Source organism: Maylandia zebra, linkage group LG1 (assembly GCF_041146795.1).
Source record: "Maylandia zebra isolate NMK-2024a linkage group LG1, Mzebra_GT3a, whole genome shotgun sequence".
NCBI lineage: Eukaryota > Metazoa > Chordata > Actinopteri > Cichliformes > Cichlidae > Maylandia > Maylandia zebra.
In genome coordinates this window covers 16,839,410-16,863,971 of record NC_135167.1, presented here as the reverse complement: position 1 = coordinate 16,863,971, position 24,562 = coordinate 16,839,410, and the positions used below count along the sequence as shown (strand labels likewise).

The 24,562-nt window shown below is 37.4% G+C and overlaps 1 protein-coding gene across 1 annotated transcript in view; it reads right to left on the bottom strand.

Annotated features, from left to right (window-relative positions):
- Window positions 1-5,203: 5,203 nt before the first annotated feature.
- Window positions 5,204-24,562, bottom strand: part of spon1a (spondin 1a) — a 55,601-nt gene continuing 36,242 nt past the window's right edge. Inside the window, exons 7-16 of the mRNA XM_004539418.4 lie at window positions 22,382-22,446; window positions 14,987-15,188; window positions 12,799-12,939; window positions 11,790-11,865; window positions 11,502-11,684; window positions 9,895-10,065; window positions 9,616-9,783; window positions 7,085-7,249; window positions 6,191-6,457; window positions 5,204-6,106 (exon numbers count right to left, since the gene is read on the bottom strand). Of these exons, the coding sequence (XP_004539475.1) occupies window positions 5,943-6,106; window positions 6,191-6,457; window positions 7,085-7,249; window positions 9,616-9,783; window positions 9,895-10,065; window positions 11,502-11,684; window positions 11,790-11,865; window positions 12,799-12,939; window positions 14,987-15,188; window positions 22,382-22,446 (1,602 nt within the window). The 3' untranslated portion in view covers window positions 5,204-5,942. The remainder of the gene's footprint in view (window positions 6,107-6,190; window positions 6,458-7,084; window positions 7,250-9,615; window positions 9,784-9,894; window positions 10,066-11,501; window positions 11,685-11,789; window positions 11,866-12,798; window positions 12,940-14,986; window positions 15,189-22,381; window positions 22,447-24,562) is intronic.

The following is a 24,562-nucleotide window of genomic DNA, read 5'->3' as shown; positions in this document are numbered from 1 at the left end:
ACCCTGAATTTTAACATTTTAGCATTTGGTTATTTTGGAGGTGTCCCGAGGGTCACCTATTGTGATCAATAAATCAGCAAAAAGTTGTTCCCATTGGAATGTTAACTCATTCACTGCCATTGACGTCTATAGCCGTCAATTGCAGTGAATGAGTCAATGGGTTTAACTCATTCACTGCCAATGGCTGGCAGTGAATGAGTTAAGCGCTTTACTCAATGAAAATGACAGAGTTGTTTGGGGAAGAAAGATTTGTCACCACACAAAATAACCTTTGTGTTACCTTTAAAAAAATCTGTCATGTTTAACACACTTTCTATTTATGCAGTCCTTATGGGAATATTGCCAAACTATAGAGTGGAGAAACTAGGCTTTATATAAAAACATCAATATCTCAAAGCTTTTGCCAAGTCTTGTTAACAACACTGAGTGAGAACTGCCAGAGATAGTTGACTAAATTTGCCTACAGTCAACTTTACAGCTTCACAAAATCCTTTTATATCCATAACAAGCACCCACTAAAATAATTAACTCTGCAGAAGGGGGTCATTTATTGTGTCTGATAGTCTGCAATGCTACTAAAAAAGAAAAAAAAAACGTACAGATTTCCATGAAATTCGTTAGACAGACAATCCTCAGGCGGTTGAATAATTGATTCAGTTTTGGTGGCGATCCAGATTTGGGATTTCTTTCCTGAGACAATTACCCCATTTAGCCGTGACTATCAAAACTGTTTTCAGCCATCAAACTAACCGAGATACAGACAAATGCAAATCCTAAGGGTATGTTTCCAATAGGAGCAAACTCTTGCATTTGCAGCACTTTTTGCTCACTTTTTTTTCTTCCGTTTTATCCATTTACCTGATGTTCTAATAAGTTGTCTGACAACGATAAGCAAAGACGTGAGAACAGATGGATGTGTGATTCTGGCTTTCTCTCTGTTGTCTTCTGATTCACTGTGACCCAGGCCAATCGGTTTGGAGTGAAGGAATCAACAGCCATGCTGAGAGAAGGAGGTTTAAGCTCTCTCAGGATGTAGCCAAAGAAACATATTGTGTACACACCCACATATAGACACATCGACAAATAACAACGTATTTTCTATTCAAAAGCAGTTGTGAGGGTAAAACACGAGGGGTGTTTAATTATAAACTATTGTGGATTAAAGAACTAACTCACAAACAACAAAGGAAAAAGGGTAGCACTTTCTATTTCAGCCAAGTATTAATGTGCTGTTAGCGGGGTAGGGTGGAAACGAGAAGGTAATAGCAAGTTATCAAAGCTTAATTTCCAAAATAATATCCAAAGCTCAGTGATATTTTATATTAAAATTTATGTAACTGGTTAATAACAGATCAGAACCCGGGGGTAATAATGTAGTAACAAGCATGTTGTTGGTTTGGTTAATTTTTCATTTAAGGTTTAACCCTGGAGAAACCATGGGGTCAAATTTGACCCCATGGTTTCCCTAGAAAACCAATGGGGTCGGCTCTGACCCCATGGCTTCTCCAGGGTTAAATGTTTGATACTTTTATTTTGAAAGACAAAAGTGGCAGTAATAAAAACGATGGCAGAACGATGGCAGTCTTGTATTTCCAGCCTAAATTCGGGATTCCTATTTTAATAATGCAAACTCTTTGGTCAAGTAAATAAATTTAAAACCTTAAAAATGAGTTTGGGAGTAAGGTCCAAATGCTTGAAAGTAAAATTCTCAAGCATTATCCAAAAACATGCCATATCAGCAATGAATCCAAATTTAACATTTCTGGTGTCTGCAGTCATCTGTAAAACATGATGAAAGATCTCTCATGGTTTGGAGGAGCATTTCGGCTAGAGGTTTGGGGGATCTTGTCAAATCTGATGAAATTGTGAATACAGAAAAGGGCCTTGAAGTTTTTATGCACCATTCATCTGGAAATATTCAGTCTGTCTGAAATGTGCAAAAGTGCTTTTGCACATTTCAGCAAATCACTCCACATATTTACCATTTTCTTGGCAAAATATAAAGAAGTGATGGATGCGTAGTACTGTAAATGTTAAACTATTTACTAAACAGCTACCCATTTCCAGTCAACATGCTGAACTTATATAAATTCTTTAGTGACAGATAGAATTTTGCTTATAGTTTGCAGTTGTCTTTCTCATTGCTGGTGAAATATCACTTTAATGGCATGAAAAGTGTTAAGAAATGAGTAACTTGTCCCTTTAAAGAACATATGATAATTTAAGTGTTCCTCCTACGCTCCAAGATTCTGAATTCTAGCAGTCCAATGCTTTTGGGTTGTTTTACTCACATATCTAATTTAAGGTCATAGGGTTGAATTTCTTAAAAATTTTTAAAAAGGCCAACTTGCCGACACTTTTTATTCATCAACACAAAAACAAGCTTTGTAGTTTCAGCTCATTATATGTATACACATAGCGATTTGTAATGGGCAATACTCACTAAGTACAGGATTCCTAATAATCCAAGAAAAAGGGAAGTCATGCAGTTCACCTCAGGCTAACAGAGATTATGTCAAGCAAAATAAAATTTTTCAAAAAAGGCCTACTATTACTATGTAATAGGCATTATAATACCTATTTAGTATGTGCAACATTATTTTACTGCCCTGGTATTCATGTGTTATCACTCTTCAAAGCTAAAAATAAAACAAAAACACAACAACAGAGACAATTTGAAGCTTTTATATTATATACTAAATTTTAGGTTGTGAAGCCCAGAAAAACATGTTTCCCCAGCAACAGGAAATTAACATGACAGTGAAATCAAATTTTGATATTAGTGTAAAAGGCCCTTCTAGTTGCTACCAACATTACAAAGGTGTGACTGCAAATTATAGCGGGAGAAAAGCAGAACAATAAGCAGAACTGCCATTTATGCTTTGAAATAAATATGCATTCATACCCTTGAGGAAATAGCTGCAGCCTGAGGCTTCAGACTTCACAAAGCTCTGCCTCACTGCCTCACTCACTCACTATAACTGTTGATTTCATTAAATATGCTAAACATTTTCTAATATAAACTGAGCTTTCGCAGCGCAGGACACTGATTGTTGTCCTAGTCTATAAATTTGAGGAAACCATCCTTTGCAGGGCTCACAACCTTATTGATTTTCCCTCTGAGGCTTATTAGTTTATGAAATCCTGTATTTCCTCTGTCTTCCTCTCCAGACTGAGGAATTGCTTAAGAGGACAATATAAAAGGAACTCAAACCTTGTACCTTTTTTAGAAAAATTTAATAGCCAAGAGCTTTTTTTCTATACCAACAAAAATGTTCAGAAACCAGTCAGAAATATTAGAAGATCATATTATACTGGTTTCTAACTAGCTGCTTAATGTAATGTGGGGTTCTCTAAACTAGGATGGGCCATTATTTCAGAAGCCTGGATAAATGTCTATAAATATTATATAGATAATTATGACTTTGGTAATCCTCAACAGTTCTTCTCACTACAGTTCCAATACCATTATTATGAGGAAATAAATGCTTCCAGAAGCCTCAGCAGTAGATCCTGCTTAGTGTTAACAGATAATGTCCTGCCAACATGCTGTGTGTGCTAAATACAACATGTTACACAGACGTTAGCCTGGGCTTTATATTAACATGTTACAGTTAGCACTCACCTCAAAGAAATAACCTTGCCTAAGAACGGTTTGACAGCGCATTAACATGGCTGTAGAAGCGTTTCAGTTCTATGACCAGACGTATATTCACATCCAAAACTGAATTATTTCTTTATCAAAGTATCTGTGCTTCTTACAGGTATCTTAAGAATTTATGGAAGATTTGTAGGGAACACCATTTTTAAAAATGGAGAAACTGATGTTTAGTGGTAAAAAGAGTGCTTTTCTGGGTAATTTATGACACCAAAACTTAAATAACTTAACTACAATGGAATTTATACTGTGTCATTTTTGCACGCCATGCAAAAAATTCCATGCCATTCCATGCATGCAGAACTTCTAAAAGTAGGACTGTTTTTGCAGCAGGCTAACATACATGAATATTTGAGGCTAAAAAAGCTTGTATCACTTAAGATGATGTCAGCCTAACCCACATGGCAGATATGTGTGTCTATCCCAACAACAGCTGGACCTAATTTCTTTTCTCAGTTGGAATCAGAAGCATACAAAATGAGGAAGAGGGCTGAGAGTTAAGATATTATTTTAGTAGTGGGCACTGTCCCATCAATATAAATATTTATAAATTTGTCCATAGACAGAGGACACTCATTACAATATCAGAGACGTGTAAAGTTCACTTGCATCTTTGAGATAATTTTCAGTCTGTTATAAGAGTTTAAGGTGGGCTTAAAAAAAATCAGCAGCTGGCTCTCCACTAGAACTAGAAAGTAGATAATGTCTACAAGGGTTTCTAGGGGTTCAGATTACAAACAAATATAAACACACATTCCTTGCAAATGCATCTTTTTAAAATCCCATGCACTTCTCATTATAGCTTCCAAAGCATTTATTGTTTTAACATCTCAGTCACGCCTGTAATAATTCCCCCACCATGTTTCCATCGCCTGTGCAGTGTGTAGGCTTCCCCCATGTGTGGTTGTGTTGGCATGGAAACAGGAATGACATTATGATGTGTGTGTATTGAATTTTTCACCCTTGTCCCCAGAGTTCCACACAGTGAGGAAGGCCTAACACCATCCCCTCCCCCCACCTATTACATGATAGGGGGGCAGATTCTTTTAAGATCTCAGCAAGCACGTCCATAAAAACTCAGCGCTCTCCAACTGCTATGATCTTTTAAAGTGAGAGCAGACCCTCTGTGTAGCTAACAAATGCTCCTGAATGCTCCCCAGTTTCTGTCTATCAGAACACTCCTGTAAAACGATTTTGTTGATAGGAGGCTTTTGAATAGAGGTCGTACCGTTTGCTGCTCTATGAATGATAATAAGCAGCAAATTATCCCAATCAGTTTCAGGAAATTTCAAGTATTATTTGCAAACCAAATCAACATTCAGAAATGAATAAAATATCCGTCTCTTAGTATGAAATTATCTTCATTACATTGCCCCCTTGTGGCTATTCTATAGAGCGAGCGAGGCACAACAGGCAGATAAAGCACCAGCCTCAGAAATGACCTAAAGGTTTTAGGCTTGTTGTCCCCATCTAGTGGTAGCACAAGGGTATATAACCGTCCATGTTACTGTGCCTGTTAATCCCCAGAATAAAAACACAGATCAATTTGACAAGCTGTCACATTTACTTTTATTGTAAAGGTGATATTATTCCAAAATATTAATATGTTAGAGGAACAGAGATAAACAAAATGAGGGAAATACATCTAGAAAACATCTACACAAGACTTTGGTAAGAATCTTGGGACACATTCTTATCAAAAAATTCCACTGCAAAAAAATAATACATTTTCTAATAATGCTCCAAACCATATAGATGTCAGCTGTGGTGCATCTACATGTACAACGACATAGCCGGGTATAAAGTCAACTGGGCTTTTTGTTCCCTAGAAACAACTGAACAACTGAAGGCATATAAAACACTGGAATGGCTGGGCACCTGTGCTTTAAAGTCTGGAATATACTGTACTACTTAAGGATACCACAAGATATAACAGTTCTTCTTTTTATGAAAACAATTTATAGTTCATAATTATATTTTTCAAGATATAATATACCACAACAAGTTTACAGTAATGTTGCAAAAGAGTCATGTCAGAGCTAGTTTGAAAGCACAAAAGAATCAGCTTTAAAGTTTAAATCCAGACTTACAGAGAAATGTTTGACTTTTTTTCTTCTGTTAACGACAGCTGACCTGATGTCTGGATTTAACCTATACGGATTCAAGAATGTGTCATTTCAGCCCTAAACAGAGTGCATTGGATCATTGTGCAACAGTGTGCCCTGTACTCTTCCCAGTCCACCCATCCTCCCATCCCCACCACCCACTGCTCCCCTACTCCTTCCTAGCAGGGGTGAACATTACAAGCTCTGATCTCCTTCCTGTCCTTGCAGCTGGACAGCTGGGCAGTCTTAATTTTCTGCTTTACTGTCATGAGGCGTTCTTGAATTCCTCCGCCGCAAATCTTTGTACATTCTGTCCAACTTGACCATGGTCTCATTCTACACCCTAAGAGTAAGAAAAATGAGAAAAAAAGAGGTACATTGTAAGTGTTGTAGTCCTGAATCAGCAAAAAGGATGGTGGATACCAACCTGGATGCTCGGAGTTGCCTTCAGCTCTGCCCTGTTTGCTCCTCCTCTTTTCACGCTGTTCCTTGCGACGTTTCTTCTCATCACTGTTGCCTTGTCCTCGGTTGCACTTCCTGATTTTGCACTTTTTCCGCTGGATCGCTTCGGGACAAGGATCTCCGCCAAACTGAGGCTCAAGCATCACCATGCGTGTTCGGATTGTATGACCTTTCCCACAGGACTTATTACACTCTGACCACTCGCTCCACTCTGTCATGACACAGTCTATGGCTAAGAAGAAATATGAAAAAAAAAGCCTTAATAATGAGTAACCGTACAATAAATCACACGATGACACAAAAGTAATGAAGGACATTAGTTTTAATTTCTGCATCAAATTTTAGTTAACATTTGGATCACTGTCTTGGAGAAAACGTTCTATCCCTGTGAAGATTCAAGATATGCCTTGACAAAATCCAATACTCTGAGTCATTATGTAAGAGAATCCATGATAATTACCATATAACAAAACAGACATTTCAGTGGTCCATTCATGCAGGAAGTTCAGTCTAATCTTATTTCATTTGTTGAAACAGATCTCAAGAACTCTCAAAAGTGTGACAAGCAGACTTTTTGCTTTTTTCATGTTCAGACAGGTTCAGGAAGGGTTAGGCATGTTGCTACTCACATCTATATCAATATACATCAACGCAATGAGAATAAACAAGAAACTTAGAATACACAAGATAAAGACCAACTCTGTTTATCTGCCCTTTCTTACTGTGACAGAAGTCCCCTTATGAATGTAAATGTTCACATGAAGACTCAAGTTTTCATAACAAGTATTAGATGATAAATGACATAAATTAATAAATTAGAGATGAACATGTTCAGTGCTTGGTTAATTTCATTACTTACGACACTCTGGTAGCATGCACTTCTCAACCTGTTCTAATTCTTCTGTACACTCTCCCAGTTCCACAGGCGACTTGAGCATACGCTGCCGTGTCCTCAAACCCTTCCCACAAGTTACACTGCAATCACTCCAGTCAGACCACGGAGTCAGTAAGCAGGGAATTGTATCTAAGCCAAAGAAAAACACATACTTTTTCTCATTTGCTTAGATGAATGCAATATCAAACATATTCTACAACCTGGTTTCCAAATGAATTGGTGCATTGTGTAAAGTGTAAATCAAAAAATAATAATAATAAAGCAATGCAGAATAGTACAAAGTGAAATAATACCAAGTCAACTTATGAAATGTTAAGACTGAGAAATTTGTCTTATTCAAACACACACACACACACACACACACACACACACACACACACACACACACACACACACACACACACATATATATATATATATATATATATATATATATATATATATTCTTGGGTTGATGATGATGAAGAAACCCAAGAAAGAGGAGGAGACGAGGAACCATCATGGAAGGACAGGCCCCTGCACGGTATGTACCACCGGCAGATAGAGGAGGTGGCTGATATCCAGAAATCCTACCAGTGGCTGGACAAAGCTGGACTGAAAGACAGCACAGAGGCACTAATCATGGCAGCACAAGAACAAGCTCTGAGCACAAGATCCATAGAGGCTGGGGTCTATCACACCAGGCAAGACCCCAGGTGCAGGCTGTGTAAAGATGCCCCAGAGACAATCCAGCACATAACAGCAGGGTGCAAGATGCTAGCAGGCAAGGCATACATGGAACGCCATAACCAAGTGGCCGGCATAGTGTACAGGAACATCTGTGCCGAGTATAATCTGGAAGTCCCGAGGTCAAAATGGGAGATGCCCCCAAGGGTGGTGGAGAATGACCGAGCTAAGATCCTGTGGGACTTCCAGATACAGACGGACAAAATGGTGGTGGCTAACCAACCGGACATAGTGGTGGTAGACAAACAGAAGAAGACGGCCGTAGTGATCGATGTAGCGGTTCCGAATGACAGCAATATCAGGAAGAAGGAACACGAGAAGCTGGAGAAATACCAAGGGCTCAGAGAAGAGCTCGAGAGGATGTGGAGGGTGAAGGTAACGGTGGTCCCCGTGGTAATCGGAGCACTAGGTGCGGTGACTCCCAAGCTAGGCGAGTGGCTCCAGCAGATCCCGGGAACAACATCGAGGATCTCTGTCCAGAAGAGCGCAGTCCTGGGAACAGCTAAGATACTGCGCAGGACCCTCAAGCTCCCAGGCCTCTGGTAGAGGATCCGAGCTTGAAGAATAAACCGCCCGCAGGGGCGTGCTGGGTGTTTTTTTTATATATATATATATATATATATATATATATATATATATACATATATATATATATACATGTTTGAATTTTATTCCAGCACTGTGTTGTATTACCACTTCTTTTAATAACACTGTATTGAATTTGGGAAGTAAGGAAACTCATAGCTGTAATCCTGTTCTGTTCTTCCTCACTCTCTCTCTATCTGCCATAGGCTATTTTTTTTGTAAAAGTGGACGGCCTGGACTGTAGACAGCCCAGTTTAGCACCATTTTTTATGGGTTTTGACCTTATCTGTAATGAACTAAACCAGCATCTTGACAAGTATACTTGACTCCATGCTGTGATATAGTGATTTGCACTACAGAATTGTCTTTTAAATGTCGTGCTGCCAAAGTTCTTAATGTCATAGCTGTTTTCATTTTTAGCCGTGTACATTTTATTCTGATATCTCGTTGGATCCTCTGAATGATTTAATTATATAATTCAACACAGGTGATGATATGCTCAAGCTGATATCAACAAAGGTTACAAAAAATATAATAATGTTTTACTATTTTTTTCTGCTTTATTTCTGCTTTATTTTTATTAAATACTTTGTAGTTAAACACCTGGTGGAGTAGCTATTACAGAGACATAAAAAGTACGAATACTGTTAATTTAGCACAGCTATGGCATAAACCATTGGGTGATGGTCTAAAGAACTTGTTACGCACTGTATAATCTATGTATTTATTTTACAAAAAATGTTCAAATTTCTTAGTTTTAACATTTGACACTTAAAAATATTGCAGCAAGTAAATACAGTGTATTAATTATTGTATCATTATTGTATTCAGATGTTATTTACATTTTTATACAGCATCCTGACTTTTTTGGAAAGTTGTAACAAATGTTTTATTTTAAATGCAATCAAAACGTATAATTGAAACTTGGAATGAAGGCACTAGAAAGTTTGTCATGAGGGAACAAGGGGAAAAAAATAATTTCAAATGACAGAAGTTCAGGCAATAACTACAGGAAATCCATTTGGTTATATCAAAAAATAGTTTTAACACTTTACATAATGTGAAAACACTGACTGCTGAAATATATTGTGATTGGTGTAGATAGTGTTAATGGGGCAATTTTCACCAGATTTTCACCGTAGGAGGTTTTAGGATAGTTGTGGACTGAAAATGATGCTACTCACGACATTCTGGCATCATACACTTCTCCACTTCTAGAACCTCTGCCCCACAAATGGAGCCATCTGCAGGCGGCATCTTCACCATTCGCTCTCTCCTCTTCATGCCAAGACCACAAGTGGCACTGCAGACATCCCATTCACCCCATTCTGTAACTAGGCAACTACTGGGAGCTAAGACCAAGAGGAAAGTGCACGGTACAGAAAATTCAGTGTTACTTACAGTTGAGAAGTAATGTGTTGATATGAAAGTTTGATAAACGGAAAATGAAAGCAAAAACTCACAGCATTCCTCATTTACCACACAGTTTTCAGTCTCCTCTGTGGGCAAAGTGCAGATTGAGCCATCATCGGGGAACTGTTTAACATAACGCTCCCTGGAACGTGTCCCTGCACCGCAGGACACACTGCATGGAGACCAGGTTATCCACTCTGACATCATACAAGTGGAAGCATCTTGAGAGTCAAAGGAGAAAGATGAAGCAGCCAATGAGTCCAACAAAGGCCGGATGATTTTGGCAACAGAAAGAATTATGAATTTTGACTGTACATAATCACAAATTGCATTGTATTTAATGAAACTGCATATAAAATGTTAATTGTGTTAAATATTCTTGGACAGTATAAGTGTGGTGCCCTTGCAAATTATTTACACAGAATGATTTGGCTTATAATCAAATCTCCCTGAATGACGCAGTTGTGATTTGCTTTTCTGTATTTCTGTTTTCATGTATAATTCCTATGTTAACTATAATATTGTTTGTTGTTCCATACTGTTAATCTTTTATCTCTCTGCTGTCTGTTGAGGCAGATGGCCTGTATCCCTGAGTCTGGTTCTCCTGGAGGTCTGTTATAGTTAAAAGGGATTTTTTTTCTCCCCCCTGTTGCCAAGTGGTTGCTCATAAGGGAATAGCTGAGTTTCTTTATATAATATCTACAGATCTTGATCTCATTAGCAACTTTGACAAAGCCAATATGACTATGGAAAAAAAGTTGCTTTCAAATTTATGGTAATTATTAAAAATAAATTTCAAAGTGGAATAACACTATTGTATCGTTCACGATGTTAAGTGATATTACTATTATTATTAATACGAATGCTCTAATCATTCTTACTTTCTTTTTATCATCATAAGTTTGATTGTACCAGAAACACAAATACAAAAAAGTAAGAATGATGTTAGTGCAGACTCACTGATAATGCCCGTGCCACATATAAATAACAAAATTGGCCTTTTTACTGTTTTTTTTTGTTCGTAGTCATTTGTTGTTAAAAGTGAAGGATTTAACAGAGAACAGGAAAATAAAAAATGGCTTGAATGTAGGCATCATGCCTGTTTTAAATGTGGGCGCAGTCTTAATGGACAGCTGAATTCCTCACATTATTTATTCATACGTGTCATGAGTCATCTCAAAATATAGAGCACCAACACCTTTCTCCAAGTGTAATAAATGACAAACTAATGGCTAGGTGAAGTCTGAAAACATAAAACAAGTCTAACCCAGCCCTGAGGCAGTGCTCCGGAACACAGAGTACAATTTACAGCCAAATGTCTCTTATAAATAAATATGCTTAATGGCCTCTTCGAAACAAAGTGTTCTCTTCGCCTGTCTTTCTACTCTAACGTTCCTGCTGCTGTAGAGTGCTACCTCGGGTATTTTATGAATAACAAACAAAAGAAGCATTTCAAAACATGCCATAACTTTTTCAAGACATTAATGGGTACGATAATTATCACAGATATTAAAAATGCTCATAAAGGTGCTCAGTGGATAGGGAATCTGTGGAGGAATCTTAATTAATTATACTGTTTCTCCATCTTCAAAGCAGTCTTCTATTTTTTTCTGGCCAACCCAGTGCGATTAGTTTTTGTTTTTAGATAAATACCCACCCTCATCACTACATCCAGGCCCCATGCAAGGCTCAAAATCCTGAGTGTGTGGGCAGGGAACACTGAGGTCCAACTGTGCCTTCAGCATCCTCTGCCTCATTCGTTTGCCCTTTTCACAAGTGGCCGAGCTGCAGGCAGACCATGGAGACCAGTTTGAGTAGATACATGTCTCAGGAGTATCATCTGCAGGATAGAAAGGGGAATAGGCGTTCTATAATAGCCTACCATTGTTAAGTGTGCTTTTAATCTTGGGTGTGTGAAAAAGAGAAAATGGAACAGGATGCAGACCTTCCTCTTTCTCCTCCTGGGCAATATCTGCTACAATGTCATCCACATTGTCTGGGACAATGTTGCACTGTTCACCCTGTGAACACAAGACAGACATTTATATTGCTACAATAGTCCACCGCTGTGGAAGTGGTTTGTTGCTCTGGGTTTCTGTTTATTCTTGTTCAGTCCTTCTATTCACCTCCTAGGGCTAGCAGAAGCACACAGGTAAGCAAAAGGTCACCATACATTTAAAATGATCCTAGTTGTGGTAGGCACACAATATAGATAATGACTATAGAGTACAGGAATGCATTTCATAATTTGTGGATGTCAACACAGAATCATGCATAAAAAATACCCACAGCTGCCTCTAGATGCCACTGAAGGACTGCTAACCTTTGAGCCCTCTTGCAGCGATCATGTTTCATCACTCCTCATAATTGAAAAAGCTTAATATCTTGTAGAAAACTAATTTAAATACCTGCATTAAATGGTTTAATTAACTAAATGTTTATGCTGCACTTCCTTCACAAGCTGTACTGAACATCACAATACTAGTGCTGCACATATTGCTACTACTGATATCATTATATGACAAAAAATTAAAATTTTTTAAATAAACCACTAATTTGTTCATAAGTGGTTTAAATATACACATTTTTTTCACCGTACTGCCCTAACAGAATGCAGGAAGTGAATAAAAAATGCTCCCTAAGCTTTTTTCTTCATGTTTGGGGAGGAAACCCCTATCTCTCCCCTTCATAAAGGAATCACTGGATTGATGAGTTTTAGTGTGCTGTAATGGAGCTTTCTTCAGATCACCAAACTGATTGCACTGAAACACTTTTCACAACTAAAATACAAAGTGTGGTAAAAAAAAAAGAATGATCAACTGTAAACACTGTATAATGACTAAATGTTTACCTTTAGAGGTCGGTGTATGTCTGTCATAATGAAATTGGGTGCATTATATCACTATTCCATCAAAGACACAACCAAGACTTGACTGTTAGGAAAACAGACAAACCTTTCTGGCAATGCGTTCCACCATCACCCTCGCCACAGGGGTAATAGCACCCCCCTCAGGATCATAAAAAGGGCTTTGTGGATGATCCAGACTGGTTAAGGGACGAATTTTTTCCTGGGGCACACTAGGCTTGTTAGGAGACTAAAAGAAGCACAGACAAAGAAGGAAAAAGGGGGAAAAAATACATGAGCCACAAGAAAGTGGAGCTTTAGGATTTTAAAAATAACACTCTGACAAGACTTCTTTGAAAAATACATTTTCACGTTAAGGACAGTGAGCGCAAAGTCACAAAAGTTACACAAAATGCAAGTTGAACAAAGGACAAGTTTCAAAGTCAGAGAGCAGCTGTGGACGAGCAGTGTAGTTTTTATGGGAGCTACTCTCAGTCAACAGTAAAGGTCTGCCAGCAGGGGGCTGATAGAAGCACCACCGCCAGAGGCAGTCTGGAGGCAGAAGACCAGCTCATCCTTCAACCCCCACTGAGGCCACCCAAAAGAAAAATAGAGAAAGAGCAGAGCTGTTTTTGTTTGTCAGAGAGGTAAGGATAAGCAAAAAGGTGAAGAGTGGTCATTAATCAACCGTTACTGTAAAAGTACAATGGTTGAGACTTGATACTCTGTTACAGACCTGTGCGTTTAACAACTTTGTAACAAAGACGCAACGTCTCATCCTTCCAGAATAGCAACAACAGACTTCTTAAAAAGCTTTTGCACTACTGATATGGTCATTCTTTATTCTCAACAACAAATAGTTTTATATCTCAATACTTATTTTATTTTATTTTGGCAATATTTAAATAATGGAGATTAGAACAGTGGAGCCTTTTCATTGCGCTGAAAATGTTGCATTTGGATAGAGTAAACGTAAGAGTGCACTGCATTACTTAGATCCTAAAGACAAAATGAACATTTGTGTTAACATTGCTCCAATACATACAGTTCCAAGAAGGAACTTTTTTTTTGTGTTATTCACATGCAATTTACTGACATTTATTTGAGGCAGAGATCTGCAGTCATTACATTATGTTAAAATGCATGTCAAACAAAAGCCAAAAACTGTGGATTCAGACTTCCCTCAACCAGCATTAAAGAAGAACAATTGTTGAGGCTCATTGCCACAATTGCCTTTTATATTTCTTAGCCTACATACTTCTTTCGGTTCTTCTAGGTCCACTTGTGAGAGGAACAAGGTGTTCCTCTCACAAGTGGTAAATTCACATATTTTAAAATCCACTGCTGAATACAATTTTGTATATTTGTACAGTAAAAAACAGAGGAAGAGAAAAGGTTAAATTAACCGATAGGCTGGCCAAAATAAACAAGAGGCTACAGTTCAGTGGGTGAACTGTATGAGCTCTAATACATCAGCCAAAAGTTTCATACATGTTTAGTCACAAAATTTGGTCGAACTGTAAGCCTAATCTCTTGGTGCTGACAGGAGATATTGAGCATGCAGCACCTGAGAGTGAGGGCTGAAGGAGGGACATTGCTCAAGGCTTTTAGAGGAGAATTGGATGGGCGATGACACTTGAATTGTTGCAGCCTGGCGGTTTGATGTGAGAGAGGGAGTGATTGTGAATGTGGGCAGACAGGCAGATGAAGAGGTTGGTATAATGACAAGGTCAAAATGTGAGTGTGAAGGGAAGTCTCAGCTGGTGATGAGAGCGAGGAAGGTTATCCAGGGGGTAAAAGGCAGAGCGAACAACAGCTTGCAAAAGGCTGCGATTGCCCAGGGAATGTGGGGTTGTAACCTTATTTGAGTGGGGGACACTAATGTTGTTGTTGCATCATTTTCAGAAGGTTTTAGTTAAAATTAGTTAAGTCAAACCTTAACTGCTTATTGAGCATGCATTAAGACAACTTAACTAATTAAATTAATAAGCTATTATGTTAACAAGTTTTGATATTCACATACAATGTTTAGTAACATCTCAGTAGTAAATTGTACAATCTTACATTTTAACAAACATAGAAACACTGGTATAAGTGCTTTCCTCACCATATATTAGATTAATGGTAGTTCCTCATGTTTCACTTTAGGAACGGCTGATGTCACAACAAATTTAAAAACATTTTACATAGCACAAGCACGCTTAGAGCAAAAACAGAAAAAAAAACACTTTACTGTGCCATTGTTTGAGGGTAAATTAATAACATATTACATTTAATTTTATAAAATTTGTACCCACCTCATATGACACCCCACTATCAGTGCCTGCATCCCAGGGGATTAGGTCCTGGACCACCTTTTGGACCCAACCACACTCCTTTGTACACAAGTCCTCAGCAGACAGACCTACATTCCAGTCTGGACTGGGCCCTAACATCGTCAGGAAGGACATGAGGTGACGTGTCCGGTCTACTGAAAATTCTGCTGAGGGGGCAGCCCGCCTGAGGAAGAGCGTGAGTATGAGTTCTGAGTGCATCAAACCACTTTGTGAGTAAGGGAGAGCCCAACTGACAAGTGGGAATCTCCAAAGGCTGTGGCACACAATGGATGTGTCCTTCATAACACCTTAGGGTAAGCTGCACCTGTTCTGGACAAAACGTAATCCAGTAATGCATTTGCTGTATCCTCATGTGTTTGTGGGGCCATGCATTTTCAATTTTGCCCTCAAGTGTCCCAGAAATGAATGAAACAGTTTGCAGGTTACTGAGATTTCTGAGGTTGTGGAATGTTTAATCAGTCCATCAATCACAAAAGAGATATCCAGAGTTAGCTGAACCGAATCAGGTGTCTTTAATGTTGTGTGCACATTCAAGCTGTGATGTGAAAATAAATATTTTGTACTTCTGGTTCCTGGCACATTGGATTTTGCCATGCAACTTGGTCCAAGATTATTATAGTTTCACAAAGGTTAATATAAATTGAAGCAGAAATAAGAAAAACAACACTCTCAATATTATGCTCAGCTAGAAGGAAAGCTTATCTAATATTGGAATATTGTGGAATTTTACAGGCAGCATATAAGAAGATAAATATACAGCTTAAAAGTCATAGTAACTGATAAAAATTTCTTTGACATTTTTTATAGATTCAGATTGTCAGACCACATCTATCTCCACACTACATTTACTCTGTTCTAACACTGGAGACTCACACACTTGCACCATCTTACTTGACCAATGATTAACAGCAAAACTAATTGCAAGAATTTTTCCAGATAACAGAAGAATATTTAGGAGCAAGAAGCTTCTTCTAAGAGATACAATTAGCCAGTGATTCCTCTTCACCTGTCATCATGGCTACATAAACCTATGACTTCAGCCAACTCTGTCCTGCACTTGCACATTCTGCTAATGATGCCTCTGAGGAGCTGAAATAACTGTTATCCCCTGAGAACACACAACTTGACTCAACTCCCCCGGGTCTCCGTTCAGAGAGTACTGCAAGTCTCCGCTTTATCTCAGAGTGCCACCTGGGTTCCACAAAAAAGTCAGGTGTAATTGACAGAAAAGAAGAGACAGAACACGGCTGGTTGCAAATAAGGCAGGGGATTAATCACCCTAGATAACCCCAGTGAAATGTTTTACTAATTCCAAAATGTTTTGGTTTATAAATACGCGCAGGCGTGTTTTTGGAGAAGAGAGTTGATATAAATTTTAGTAGGTGTCAAAATGTTGGTACAGGGATATATTCAGTCACTCCCGTGAATATGACAGTTTCAAAAATGACTTGTGTGGGCGGTTAATCGGTGCGTTCGTTATGCTTGGTAAAGGAGACATAGACTACTTACTTAAGATAAAAGGAAATGTTTCCTGCATGCAAATCAAACAAATGAAAAACAAAGTTTTTTCTTGACAAAGTTACTTTTGATCGATTTCCACTGCTTCTTATTGCATTGCTAGCAATTGTTTTATATTCTATTATACGACATAAAGCTATTGTTTCATATCACGTGCATGTTTTGTGCACACAACATAAAATGGGCTGATGCTCTCACACTGCTTCCATAATGTTTAGGCTCAAACTCTAAAGAGGCCAATCCATTACCGATGTTTTTTTTTAATTTTTTTATCCATGGTGAATTAAAATTTGATCATATTTTTCTGGGTTTATAAAATTTTGACAAGATCCCCAACACCACTGGCTGAAATGCAGCCTAAAACAATGAGAGCCTCACCTGTGTTTTACAGATTGCTGTACTGTTGTACTTCTTTCCTGACCCCCTCGGTACATATTGATGAAAGGAAATTTTAGAATTTTTATCACTTCACGAGACTTGTTGCTACTGATTTTCAGTTTTTTCTCTCCGTTTCCCTTCCTTACGAATGATTTCTTAACAGTCACTATTTCAATGTGATCATTTATAGTTCAGCTGAAGGGTGAGCTCCATCTCTCAGGTCTTGTTGGGCTTTTTCCTGTTTTCTTAGGGACATGACTTTCAGATGCTGTTTTGTTGCAAATTGTTTTTTATGTTATTATTATTTTATTTTATGCCTCCCACTTTTTTTTTTCATCCTCCACTTGTTTGGTTTCCTAATTTTTTTAAGGGCACACTGTACACCATACTGAGATATGCCAAGGTTTCTGGCTATAAGCTCTTTGGTATAATACTATTTTATGCCTGTCAAATTGTTTTATCACTGGCATTTATTGTCGATCCAACTCAAGAAATGGGAACAAATGATGTGTTTTTGTGACAGGCTGCTCGGAATAAAGTGCCTAAAGTGCCAATTTAAAATGGGCTTTTTGACAGCTTGTCTGTTGTGAGACACAACACTGGTTCATCGCTTGAGTTATGTCCCCTTTCGTATGCATGACCTAAAAATCCTTTTAAAATGGGCAGGTAATGGAATGAATATGAGCGAAAAAGCAGCCAGTGTCCAAAGTAAAATTCTGAAAGACCTTCAGAAAGCCTGGAAAACTATTGCTCAAGAGCACTTTAAAAATTAGAAGCAAGTCATTGCACAGGACTGTATAATAAAGTACTTAAAGCTTTTAGCTGCTATTCACATAAAACTCACAGAATAACACCATAGTCCTGGTTAGCGGGAGCGGGGAGGCAATAAGAAGCCAGTGTGAGTGTCATGGAGCTGTCAAGCTGCCATTTATTTATTTATCTTTTACAGACCAAAGATAGAAACAGTGAAACTAATAAAAAGATGTTTAGTTAGAAACTGAAAGCGCAACATTGTAGTGAAAAATGTGATTTAGGAGTGAGTCAGAGAATAAAGCGTAGACTCGTCAGAATCTGTGTGAAGCCTTCAGGAATATCTATTATGTTAACGCCCACAACAAAATCTACTGGAAAACTGGTGTTGAAATGGTTTACTGACATCTATTTGGGACTGAAAATGTGTGTGTTTCAGTTTATAAGCAAACGCTGTCAATGAAGTTATGTTTGAGAAGTGGTCTTTAGTAGTTTGTGAAAATAAAGTTGTAACCTTCTTCTAACCTTTAGAAAAGGCTCAAACTGAGATTGTAAGAAGCAACACTTTGTGCACTAAAACTGATTTATTGCATTTTCGAAGAAAAACGATCTGTTTGTTTTAGCGCATCTTAACACAAAACCTCTATCCATACTGATGCTGGTGTTACAGTAGGCTTTGCAATATTTAGGAAAATAAGAGTTTTCTTCTTCAGTGGAAAACAATATTGAAATGATAGTTCTTTTAATTACATGTTAAATTTCTTATTACTGAAACCAACAGCGCTATTTCTGTAATATTTTATAGAGAGACAGTAACTAAGACTGCCTCAGACTCTCACAGTCAGGAAGCTGAGATAGATCATGACATTTACCTGGACTATTTCAGGATCAGTTACTTTTAATACAATTGCCAGCGTTATTTGTACTAGGTGAGAGTTCAGGTTTAAAATATTGTCTTTTAAACAAGAAAAGTACCAGTCTGTACTGACTGCAAAATGATATGACAGTGTAAGGACTATGGAGATAAGAATGAGAAACCTAAGAAAGATAATTTTTCAGATGTTTGTAAACAGAGTGTTGACTCGAAGAAACACCTGCAACATACTGAGGCACAGAGCTGCTTCTTCACTTTGAGCGCTGAGTAGTTTGTTGGTTTATTTATTTATTTACTCAGTCAAGAGTTGAAAATTTTGAACTTTGGGTAAAAAACAGTGCTTCTTGTGGTTGTCATGTTTCATCCAAAACGTCCAATCAAAGTGAAGAGGTGTTGAGAAACACTACATCAACACCTCATCAACCATCCCAATGGAGATGGGATGCACAAATATTGGTCTCTGAGTATTCATGTCTGTACTACAACAATATTGCTATCAAAGTAATGCAACACATTACTTCCAAATATTGCAGACAAAGCATCTCAGTCAAAAAAATCCTGCACCTGCTTTCAAATACTCTTAGCTGGGTATTTTCAGAAGAGGATCTGGCGTATCCAGCTGACAAAATAGCTTTGTTAGACATGGCAACTTTGGGGAATACTCAGAGAACTGAACTTTCATCATGCTAGCTAGTCAAAAGAGCAAACTGAACATCTGGGGAAGCGATTCTTAGACAATCGGTCTAGCATTTCTTAGACAGATTGAAAAGAGGTGTTTCAGTAATGCTCAGTTTAAGACAATTTGTTTTTTAGCATTAAAGCACATAAACCTATTTTGGCAGGAATCTATAATAAAAGCATATTATTATGGACACTTTAACTTCGGGATAAAGGCCCATCTCTATTCTGTGTTTAGTCTAGGGGTTGTACTTAGACTTTGCACAGAAAAGTCATTCATACACCTAAAGAAGCACAAACATTGAGACACACCACCTTAGACATTTGCTCTGGTTTGCTGGTACCTTTAACACACAAAGGTACCAGCAAACCTTATGTTTTGCTTCCATAAATATCCATACACTGTATGTAATTTCATATGCGAACCTAATAAGACTCTTTTAAAAACTACATGGTGCATTTTCTAATTTCATGACTGAAATGTGTACTTAACTCTTTTGACGCACAGTGACCATGGTGAGGGCAATTCTCTGTAATTATTTACATAAAATGTCCTTTCCTTTTTCCTCTTCCAACCAACATAATTGATCCAACACACTCTCGCATGTGCTGTTCATAATCACTGTGTGAAACAGTTAATTGGTTGCATATACAGAGCAGGGTAGGCTAATTAGCCCTTGTGGATATCATTGCTTCTATTTCTGGCTGTGTTCTTCCATTCAGAACTTAATCCCATTGCCCTTATTCTAGCTCTGTGGTTGAAGAAACAACACACACACAACAACACACAGGACATTTTTCTATACTAACGGATTAAAACAGGTTCTTGTTGTTGACATGAATGAGAAAGCAAATGACTCATATGAATATAGGGGTAAATAAATAAGCAAACAGTAAGTTAGTGTCGCTGGTGGTTTTCCCTGATCAGCGAGCTCTGATGATCGACTTTAAAATGATAACTTCATCTTAAAAACTTCACACGATGATTTAGTCATGCAAAATCTTTCAAAAACTCACTGTATCATTCAAGCCAGATGATAAAGCAAAAGCAGTTGTAACTGATAATAATATAGACTCTTTTTCTTGCCTCCCATCTTTTTACTTCAAGGTAATCCCATTTCTTTATGTCTTAATGCAGTTAAAATATTTGTAAGATTTAAAAAAAACAAAATATAAACGTGACTTTTTACTTTAAAGTTCAAATATAGACTCAATTTGCACATTCCCCAATGCCTTACAAAACAGCTCCACTGCCTCTAGTGCACTACCAATTAGTGTTAGTGAACTTGGGTGAAAAACTGAGTCATTTTTTCACAGTACTGAACAAACTCTACTGATAAGGCTTCTTGCTTGAAATGGCTCAACAAATCCCTGAAATATTGGTAGGAAATCAGTACTGCACTGCAATCAATGATGCATTTAAAGAACCTAAGATGATTAAGATTTTGAAATTTCATCAATTAGAGATAGTGAGTATGTGTTTGTTCCTTAACCTCAGGTCCACGCCTGGGAGGTTGAGAGTTCTGTGCAATATGTTAGCTGTTTCTAAGACTGCACTCTTCTGGACAGAGACCTCTGATGTTGTATCTAGAAGCTGCTGGACCTACTCTTTCAGCTTGGGGGTTGTAGCACATAACGCTCCTATTACCACTGGGACCACTTTGGACTTCACCATTCCACATCTGTTCAAGTTATCCCTTCAGCCTTCGGTACTTCTCCGTTTTTTTCTGTGCTCTTTCTTTCTGATGTTGCTGTCCCAGGGGATTGCCACATCAATCATAACTGTGGTCTTCTGCTCCTTGTCAACCATCTGAATGTCTGATTTGTTGGCCAGCAGCTGCTTGACTGTCTGGACCTTGAAGTCCCACAGGACCTTAGCTTTGGGGTTCTTAACCACCTTTGGCAGTATCTCCCATCAGGAGCTGGGAACTTCCATGTGGCATGAATGTTCCTCTATGATATCCCAGTAACTTGGTTGTGCCTCTCACTGTATAGTGTCCCATATTGAATTTTTTTATATTACAGCTATGTGCTCGAGAGTCTCTGGGGCATGTTTGCACAGCCTGCAACTTGGGTCCAGCCTGGTTGTTGCCTTACAAGAAAGTCTTTCTCCTTGGAAGCAAAATATGAAGAAATGAGGCTCAAGACTACGATAAAGCACTCTGCCAGCCAGTCCTTTTTCAGTAATGACCGTCTGTAGCTCCTTGCGGAGGGTGTTGATGACTGTGTGTACTAGAATAGACTGATTAGACCATATTCATAATGTTTGAAAAATAATTCACTGTAACTTAAAATTAAAAATTTTAATAATCTGAAATACTGCATTTCTATTTTCATGACCTATAAGCCATAATCATCAAAACTAATTTTTTTTTGAGATACACTAGTATATAAGATAAGATAAGATAAGATAAGATAACCTTTATTAGTCCCACACGTGGGAAATTTGTTTTGTCACAGCAGGAAGTGGACAGTGCAAAAGTTATGAGGCAAAAATTAGAATACAATAAGAATAAATACAGTACACAACTGTACAGAATAGAATAAAATAAAATAAAATACTATATCTGAGATATATTGATTTCAAACAAAAATCATCTAATTCCAGAAGTGATCCTAGTCAATTTAGATTAAACTTGTTCCTGTGTAGCAGCTCTGACACATTATAGCCCCATATCACATTATCACATTGCCAGGATTGGGTTTGATAAATTTATGATTTATTTGTTTTTGGTCTGTCATTGATACACTGCAGATCCAAGATACAAATGAGTACCGCGGGCCTTGACAGTTTATTTTTGCTCACAAGCCTTTATGCATCTTTACACATCTAAGTCCTAAACAGTATTAAAAAGCAAGTTTAACTATTTGTATTATTCATTTTATACAATCAATTAGGGTTTTCAGGCAATTTATGAATTTTGTTTATCGATTTATAAGTGAAAAATGTTTTTTTATGTATTATTGTCTAAAAGAGTTTTATTTCACAACCTCAGGAATATTTGAATGCATGACATGATAATTACCTAATTTATTTATTTATATTACGATAACTGAAACGTCCTGGTATAAAGCATAAAATAATGTGCTGTTACATTTCTTATAAACCTTCCAAAACCAAAAATAGGCATCATCATAATTAAAGACATATCACTTACACGTTAAGCGGCTGCCAGGCGGGCCACTGTGCTTTCATTTTGATGACGGTCAGGACTTCATCACCCTACAGGAGAAAGATAAATGCACAAAGATTTAGTGTTAGTCTGCTGAAATTATCTAACATCTCACTTCAAAAAGACCAGTGAAAGACTTTCCACACTCTATGACTTGGATACATGTGATATGTGTGGTTAAATAGCTGAAAGCAACATATCCATAGATAGAATCTATCCTATATAAAACTATATAAAATGTAATGAAATTATTAGTAATTGAATTTTATGGAAATTGTAAAAGCATCATATTTGATAAGACAGTTTGTAGAGCTTTTAATCTGGCAGTTACAAGAACTGCTATTGGCTCTGTTCCAGTTGGAACTCTCCACTCTCAATGACAACAACAAGAAATTACACATACATGCATTTTGTTGTCATCTCTTTGTGTTCGGTTTTCTTCTAAAATATATTCTCTATGTCAAAAATATGGTATCCAATCTTAATTCCATCTGTGATGCTGTATCATATTAAGAAGGTTTATAACCTTTGCGTAAAATCCTCAGTCAGTCAGTTTTAAAACATAAGTTAACGCCACACTTGCAAATTTAAAGCGAAGTGTGAATATGAATATGACGTCGAGTTATCACTTTTGAATTCGTAGGTTAGTTCACATATTAAAAAAGGTTTTGGTTTGTATTTATGCAAAAGGAAACATTTTTATTTTCTCAGGTGTTTTTGTATTTAAAAGAAATGTCAGATAATAATGCAGCATCTCACATTACTACAACTTTGGTGTATTTGTTTTTATCTCGACCTGCAAAGGTGACTGAGGAGAAATGTTTTGGCCATCTAACTTTCCTGGCAGTAGGTTAGAACAAGAGTTTGTTTACCAGTTTGTAAACTAATGAGAAAAGAGCTAGCAAATATTGCTCTACGACCAATAGAAAAGCCAATAACACAACAAGCAATATTCAAGACTACCACAGTAACAAGGATCACAACTGCACAAGGCAAAAATGAACCCTTTTCTGACATTCTAGCCTTTTTGGAAGCTGGAAGGACACGTTTCAGCTTCTTTACCTGCAAACCCAGAAACAATAGAACCATATATTTTTACAATAACTACACTTGAATGGTAACATGTACTCAGAGGGCATGATTCTTGGGAAAAGTTCTTTTGAACCACCTTAGTCAACTTAGCCTTCCACTTATTTGTTTGTAATTGAGCCATATACTGCACTGAATAAAAAAAAAGTGAAAAGGGATGTTTTTTTTTTCATATCAAAGTGTTAATGAAATGTCACAGTGGAGAGCTGCATGTAAAAGGTAACATGCTGCACCTTTCCTAATATGAGCATCTTTTTTTCTTTTATTGTGAAAGGACCTTCTTTAAAAGAGAATGACAGGAGATGATTAGATGTAATTGATGCCAAAATCTAAACCATTAGACTTTAAATGGGCACAATGTGTACCTGTGGTTGGGAAAATATAAGAGCACTTGAAAATAAACTAGTAAATATAAAGTATCAGGGTTAATAAATTTCTGCAAAGAGTAAAAAAAAAGGACAGAGTAGAATCTCAGTGGTATTCCCCCGGCCGTATCTTAGATAGTGGCCGTCTGTTGAAAGTCTTTTCAGGAGCAGTAAAGAGGATGTCATCTAATATTTCCCATCATTACTCAGTAATTGCCAGATACCCATCACTTAGTAGCTCTCTAGACATTTTAATGGAATGGATAAGTGTCATAATTAATAGGAGACATGTCAGTATCTTGTCCGCAAGCTATGAAGCAGCCTCAGGCACATCTGCCCCTGCCCTCGGTACTATTAATTTTTAATTTACCTATAATTGACATCACCACTGACCTTATCTTCTAGTGAATTTTATTTTATGCTAAAATGTTCCAGTTTTCTCACTCAGAAGTTACACAACATGGTGAAGAGTTGCAGTTGTTAATACACACATAGACAAACACAGACAGTTTCTTACAGTTTCTAAGTTGGCAATAAGTGAAAGTTCACAATATCCACAATATACAGTTTCTTTGCAACTGTTAAAAAAATACATGAATAATGTTTGAGTTTTAATGTTAGTCACATGAAAAATATGTAAAGCAAGAGCATCACACAAGCAAATAGTCTAAAGCACCTACAGCACAACTCCTAGCAAAACAACCTTAGACCC